The sequence below is a fragment of the Anarhichas minor genome, unplaced genomic scaffold, assembly GCF_050575085.1.
Source record: "Anarhichas minor isolate MPS153535 unplaced genomic scaffold, ASM5057508v1 ptg000030l, whole genome shotgun sequence".
Taxonomy (NCBI): domain Eukaryota; kingdom Metazoa; phylum Chordata; class Actinopteri; order Perciformes; family Anarhichadidae; genus Anarhichas; species Anarhichas minor.
This window is the reverse complement of record NW_027466476.1, coordinates 6,711,677-6,719,241: the sequence shown is the minus strand read 5'-3', so window position 1 is coordinate 6,719,241 and position 7,565 is coordinate 6,711,677. Positions and strand designations below refer to the sequence as shown.

Sequence of the window (7,565 nt, the reverse complement as noted above, 5' to 3'; positions counted from 1 at the left end):
TTACAACGGAGAGTTTGGACAGTCGTGACCTCTTTTTTTCTTCATCCACCTGAACTGTAACAACCTGAAGACAACGACGTCCTGCACTAAACCCTCATGTGCATCACGCCGTGGGACGTTTTCTGCCTTTAAAGTGTCTTTAAATTAAATCTCCTTTCTTTTTAGACCTTACGTCGTATAACTGTCACTGCGCGTTTCCTCGTGCACATATGTGTTCTGGTGGATTTCCTCTTGTCGTAATCAGCTTTACCTGGAAACACAGTTGTTTTTTTTGACCAGAAGCAGCATTTTGACTAATCATTGTTGTTTTTTATGTATTTGGAGTGGAGCCTAAGCCTAAATCTCATCCATGTAGCCCCTCCTCTTTCTGCTGCTGAGAAGAGCCACAGCACCAGAGAGCTGCGAGTCAGTCTGACACCAAACAGAGGAAGACAGAGGATCTCCAGAGAATAGACGAGCACAAGAAGGGATCAAGTCAAGAATAAAAGGATAAACTCACATTTCTTGGACTATGTCAAACGGAGCAAAGGGATTGGACCGGTGATCTCGCCTCTGAAGAGTTTTCTCCTTGTGTTTGTGAGTAAAGACTAAACAGGTTTTCTTCCCTGTAAAGTGGATCCTTCCTTCATCTGGAGAACACTGTCCCTTTCTGTAGCCTACTATAGCACCATGGAAGCTTTGAGTTGTAAACAGTCCAGTCCAGTTCAGGCTTTAGGAACGTGTGTGATTGTGTTGTTAGTGGATTGAATAGTTAATGTAAGAGTTCATAACAATGGTTGAACCGGTGGGGTTTGTAGCAGCATGGAGAGCCCAGTTCCCCGAGTCCGACCCCCCTTGCATGGAGCTGAACTCACTGGGGAACATTGAACAGGAGCTCGACAAATGCAAGACTTCTATCCGGCACTTGGAGAAGGAAGTGAACAAGGAGCGCTTTAGGATGATCTACCTGCAGACTCTGCTTGCAAAAGAGAGGAAGTCTTACGACGGGCAGCGATGGGGGTTTAAAAGCACGCCCCACATGAATGATGGAGACCCAGACAGCCAGAGGCCCCACACAGAAGAGGCACCAGTGGAGCAGCAGCAGCAGAGAGGGCCTGGCAAGACAACCAGGTGTAAACCACATCCAGAAGGAGAGATGGATGGTGCGTCCCCAGCCAAACAGAAGGGTGGGGTGTCACCAGTGCACCAGGACTCAGAGATCCCAGATTTCCCACTGGGCACGGGCTCTGTGGCCGCCCTGAGGTCCAACTTTGAGCGCATCAGGAGGGCCAACTCTCACTCGGCTGGAGACGGCCGAGGGTTGTCAGTCGTGGGCGGACAGGAGAAACCTTTCTACGCGAACATGGAGTACCACACAGAGCGAGGGCTGGTGAAAGTCAACGACAGGGAGGTTTCGGAGAAGATCAGCACCCTGGGCAGTCAGGCCATGCAGATGGAGCGCAAGAGGTCCCTGCACTCCGTCCCGGTGAACCTGTCGGCCGCCACGGGGGACATCGGCAAAGATCTTCAGAGAGGCAGGTCCACCGAGGGGAACTGCAGCCACAACGGGTCGTATGAGGACGCCGAGGTCAGCCCTCATTTCCTGAAAGACGGTGTGATCCGCTCCACTGGGGGGAAGTCTGAGTCAGCAGAATGCCAGCCCTACACCAGCGTGTATGTCGGGGGAATGATGGTTGACGGGGACACCCGGGTCATCCACATTAGGGACCACAGCGTCGAGGAGGACGCGCACCTCACCTGGCCGAGGCGCTCCTACTCTCCCGGCAGCTTTGACGACGTAGGAGGAGGCTACACACCGGACTGCAGCTCCAACGAGAACCTAACGTCCAGCGAAGAGGACTTCTCCTCGGGCCAGTCCAGCCACGTGTCTCCCAGCCCCACCACCTATCAGATGTACAGGGAGAAAAGCCACTCGCCCTCCCAGCACTCCTTTGACAGCAGCAGCCCGCCCACGCCCCTGTCTCAGAAACGCCTGAAGCAGCAGCAGGGGACGGTGTCCGAGGCCTCCGTCGTAGAGGTCCGTAAAACGGGCCAGGTCTGGCCCAGTGATGGGGAGTCCACCACGTCCAGCAGGACCTCTCACGACAACAGTGTTCAAGGAGATCTGGGTAGGTCTGCAAGACACACTGCACAACACAGATGATTCCTTCGAGCCTTTCATTTTTCAGGATTAAAAGCATAAAAGTCTTCTAATGGGTAGAGATGATAAAGTACTATAAAGCACATTAAAGGCCCTCTAATCACGGTCTGAAAGACTGGCATTGATCCAGAATAAGTCACTGATGTGTAAAATGCACCTAATATTTTAGCCTCACACACTCAATCCATCCTAAAATGTTTTCTGCAGCCAGGATTATTATGCACTTTATTTAAAAAAACAACTTCTTTCTTGTTGTGTTTTTGCCATTTTCTGTGGTATCAGCAGGTTTACTTGAGATGAACTGAGCTATTATGATTGAAGTGGCCTACAAAATAAATAGAGGTCCTGTGTGTTTAAATTCATATTCTCGTCCTGTTAGTGAGAATTGTATTTTGTATTATCCAAGTCAACCTGCCATGAAGGGGTTGGGATTGACAAAATGGACTTCACATACACTGATCCTCAACAGCAACCCAGTGGTTTTGCAGCTCTGTCAGTGTTTTCATTACCCTTTGTAAGCAGGCCTGTCCTCTCTTTTTGTGTGTGTTGCCCCCTTCTGCTCTTTGCCCGCTGAGTGCTGCAGCACTCTCACAAGAGATGCTCTGGCTGCCCCCAGGCCTCCCGGTCGCTCGGCCCCGTCCTCCCTGAATGTTTTTGTGTCAGCGCACATCAGTGTTGTTGTCCTTGGTGCCGAGTAATTAACTTAAAGGGGTTCGTCTAGCGTGATAGATTTGGGGAGGCTCTTTGTTACAGGAGGCGACTGGTAGGAAAAAAAAAAAAAAATCCCTGACAACTCACTTAATAAAAAAAAGAAGAGGATCGAGGGGCTTAAAGTGTGTCATGCGGCTTCCAATCAGAACGCCTGCCATCAGTGTTTCCTGCTGTTATGTGTGAACACAATAGGAGAATCACTCATTGAGCACGAGTATTGACATGTTGACAATACAACAATGTTAAGTGGGATAAGGAGAGTGGTCTGGGCTACTTGGTAATGCCAAGGACAGAAGGAGAGGCGGTGGTGTAGTGTTCCTCTGCAGGAACGTTTGTCAAAGTGAACGACACAGGGGGACACGAGGACATTGTTGCTGGTTGAGGCCAAAGAGGGATTGGGATGCAGAGAGCGTTTTAGGATTGGAGCTGGAAAATTGTTTGCCTCTACTCCAACCCCCCCCCCCCCCCCCCCCCCCAAAAAAAGTGTTATCCACTGTGGGTCAGATTAAACAGATGAGCAGAATAGTGCGTTGTTATATAAGGTGATCCAGTCTCCAAAGCTCTTAGACACAAAGCATGTGACGAACAAGCAGATAGTTGTGATATAATCAGCATGAAGTGTGAGCTAGCACGCCGCTGGGATGGCCGGAATGTCCAAATCCATTCCTCTGGGCCGTTTGTCGCGCTGGTGCTGGTGACATGACGTCAGTATGTTTTCACACTCGTAGCTCCTTTTTTTTCTTATTTAATTTGCAGAAACATAATTAAGAGCAGACGCACAGAAAGTTTATATTCCTCCAAAGAATTAATACATTTATGAGAAGGAAAACCTGTTTTCACTTCCATGATATTAAAACTGCACTCCAATGAGTCAGTGCTGCTCTCTTATGAAGTTGTTGGACTTGAGATAGACGGATAAAATGTTAAAATTGATATAGCAATTAGCAAAAATAGTCTGACTTTAGTTCAAAAACGCTGGATCCTACATTAACCACAATGCAATCAATATCATATCTTTGTGACACCCTCTCTGTCTGGTGAATGCCCACTAGCTCTATGTCCCCAGGTTGTAGTGCTTTCTGATAAATCTCTAGTGTCCGAACTCAAGGTCCTCTTACTAGCTTTTTTCCAAAGCTTTCAACTCTTTTGCCGTGAAGACCGTGAGATGTGATTATGGGTGCAATGTGTAAAGATCTGGCCAGAATATTAGTTTACAACATTATCAACAGAATGTGAAGGAGTTACAGTGTTGACGTTATGTCAATGCTATCTATCTCTGTGTTGTGTTGCAGAGATGTCTACTGAAATGAGTACGCTAACCAGCTTGCCCCGACCCGTCCTGTCTTGCAACACCACTTTTACCTTGTTTTCTGGTTTCTGGCACTTTGGATTTAATCCAACAAACAAGCTATCGCAGTGTACACGCACTGCACAGCCCCACGGTTAGCGGCACAGTGAACATAAAGACGGCTAACGTAAATTATTGGCCAATCGGCTATAGAGTTTCAGCAGTTTGGTTGCATTTTGCATAATCTTGTCCTGCTGTTAGTCAGTAGTTGATTTTTTTTTTTTTTTATAACTCAGTAGCACCCAGTAGTTGAGGTGAAATGCATCCTCCTATTTGTTTGCAGTACGTGTCTACATGTTACACATTGCAGCTTTTTAAGAGTTATGAATGTATTTTTTAGTCCTACTACCGATTCTACGATGAAGATTAAAGTTTCATGCTCGTTACACAGCTGTTTTCCCAGTGGTGCGTCCAGTAAACCTGTTAAGTGTAAGATCTGTTGGAGTTCCCCTCGTTCTGCACCCCGTCCTGTCTGACTCCCTCTGTTTAAAGGCACCGTCCTGCAGAGCCCGAGGTCCAGCTTTTGTCCCGAGGAGACTTGTTGCTGATATAACGACACAGCTGCCTCATGTGGATTACCAGAAGTGTGGATTTATTTTCTGATGTTGTAATAACATTGCTGTGCACGTTGCTGGATTAGGCCTCGGGCATGGGAGCCGCTTTGAGGTGAGTTTTTGCAATAAACTGCTCTTTGTTGTGGTTCGTGACTTTCAGGGAGCAGTTGGAATTTCTTTTTTTTTCTTTTTTTTAATTTATCATAAAGCGTTGTGGCATTCACTCAAATCTATTAAATGAGCCGAGTAAAGCCAACTTAATCTCAGTGTTGCAAAGACGCTTTGTGCTCCAGTTCGCTGAGTGTTGTGTAACTATTAAAGCTGCGTAAACCAAACAATCCAGTCAGTGGTTGTACCTAAAGCAAGGCTTTCTAGCCGGTAAGATTCGGTGTGTGTGTGTGTGTGTTTATGTTCTGCACCCTGTCGTGGAACATGTGAGCGCTGGCAGCAGATCAAGAGTTGACGTGGTCCCTGCCGCTGTTGTGTGAGTGTTTTTAGTGTCTGGCATGGTGTCAGCCTGTCTCCGCCTGGGAAAAAATGACTGATTTACCATTAGAAACACCTACTAACTGACACAAACAAACCCGTAGTCCCGCAGATACTCAGCTGCATGGCGGTGTGAAATGGTCAGTCTAAAATTGACACGTCTCAGGGGACCCTTTTTCTATGAATAGAAGAATAAGTGTTGTCTCCTGGTTTCTGGTTATCTAGGCCAATTGTCAAGCCTACTGTGAATAGAGCTGCTGATTAGCTGTGGGCCTAAGGAGGCCAACTCTCTGATGGGTCTATTTTGCCATAATTAATTATCATCATGACACTGACATGCCTGTGGCCACAGCTTTCTGGAAAGGTCTTGAGTGTGTCGACCGTCTCATGGTTAATGTATTACAGCGAGAGGCGTAGAGGAAGAGGTCGGCCAAATGGGAAATAATAAATCTCACCATTCATTATCTTAGTTTCAGTCATAATATCTCTGTGAAAACAAATCAGAACTCTGTCTTTTGGGATGCATTCATGAGGATTTGGCACGGTTTTTGTAAATAGAAAGGTCTGTCTGAAAAGGTGATGACGGCTGTCTGAATGGCTTGGCCTCAGTCCAGAGATCGGCACGACTTGCTGCCTCAGCAGGAGTCACACCGAGGCTGGTCTACACTCCCGGTTAATTGCAGACTCATGAATATTTGAGGTTCCTCAAGGAAGCCCAGACAGGCCTATCATTGTACCTGGATTATCAACATCTGAGGTTTGGTGGTCAAGGAAGCTAAAGAATTCAGCCTCTCCCTTTCCTGGAGTAAATGTAGGCCCACAAGAGAAAGTGCTGGCAGCACTCGGGGGCAGCCAACTTTGCCTATGTGTGTGTGTGTGTGTGTGTGTAAGACACCTGTTCTTCTGTGCAGTGTACTGAGTAAAGTGGTCAAAAGCTGGCAGACCATGAGTACACCAGCCCAGGCATCGCCAGCTGCTCTCGCAGTAAATGTCATGAATAGTCTTTTTGTTCCTCCCCATCAGAAAACAGAACAAAAACACTTGTTTAGAAACTATGCAAGCCCCGATCACACCCGATTGTCCAATTAGCTCCTCTGTTCACATTCACGTTTCCAAAAAAACTTAATAAAAGAAGAATCTTTGGCATGTTTATGAGCCTGCGGGCCTCCCCCGGCTCGGTGATCCTCCCTCGTGCTCCGCCTCAGACCCCTGGTCCTGCAGTCTCAGCTCCCCTCCCTGGTCCCACTCAAAGGGCCCTCTGTGCTGCTGGCTGGCAGGCCAAGTGTTTATGGAATGTCTCAGCTGCTAGTGGGGTGTGGGGGGGAAACGGTTAATGAAATGTTAAGTGTTGTATGAGTTCACCTCTCTCACCACAGCCTGACCCGTGGAGCTTGTCGTGTCACTGCGTTAGTTTTAGACTGAATGTTTTCTCGCAAAGTGAGCCGGGGCAGTGTGAGTGGATGAGGAAAGTAAATGCTTGTGAACTAACTTTGAGCACTAATATTTGCTTGTATTCAACCGTTTAAAGTGGCAGTCCAGTGAATTATTATTGCACTTTCTTAAAGTAAACTAGATTAGATTAAAACAAGAATGGTCAAAATTGAAGCAGCCTTCGCCAAGATATGCTGACTTTTAGTGCCCAGTATGGGTCAAGCTCCAAAAACCCTACATTTCCCATAATGCAGCTTGGTAGTGTCTCTTAATTAGACCGTCTCTGCGTGGCAAACTTGCACGTTTTTCAAACTCCACGCAAGCTTTTTTTACGTTGTAAAATTGTGGTTTTAAACCCAGGCCGAGATAACCCTAATGACATCACTATGACATCATCAGCGTGCCTGACAAAATCACTTTTTTAAACTCAAACATTTGTAACACGCAGTTACTGTTATAAATTCATAGCATCACGCTAGTTTCCTCGACAAAAAGCCAATTGGATTTTTCCATTGGATTGGATTCCATAGGATTTTGGATTATTGCAGAAAGTAAGCTCTGTGGCAAACGTTTATGAGACTTACACAGTTTGTTCAAGATAATCTTCACAAATGAACACCACTTTTAAGCATGAATGCAATCACCATGAGTAAAAAGCTAACGGAAGGCTATAAACGGACGACAACACGGTTTTATTGGCGGGTTTTAGGACTCATTCCTGCAGAGCTCTGTTATCTCTCCCAGAACCACAGAAGACATTTTACAAATATTTTCAAAGCCGTGTAGGTTTTGTAATTTAGCAAAACAAAGCAAATCTCTGATGATTTGATTCATTCAATACTGAACCCACAGACCGTTAACCAACTAGTTAAATGCAAACATGTGCAAACATGTG

At 46.4% G+C, this 7,565-nt stretch overlaps 1 protein-coding gene across 1 annotated transcript in view; it reads left to right on the top strand.

Moving 5' to 3' along the window:
- Nucleotides 1-431: 431 nt before the first annotated feature.
- Nucleotides 432-7,565, top strand: part of LOC142964212 (breakpoint cluster region protein) — a 28,668-nt gene continuing 21,534 nt past the window's right edge. Inside the window, exon 1 of the mRNA XM_076104430.1 lies at nucleotides 432-2,108. Coding sequence (XP_075960545.1) covers nucleotides 773-2,108 — 1,336 coding nt within the window. The 5' untranslated portion in view covers nucleotides 432-772. The remainder of the gene's footprint in view (nucleotides 2,109-7,565) is intronic.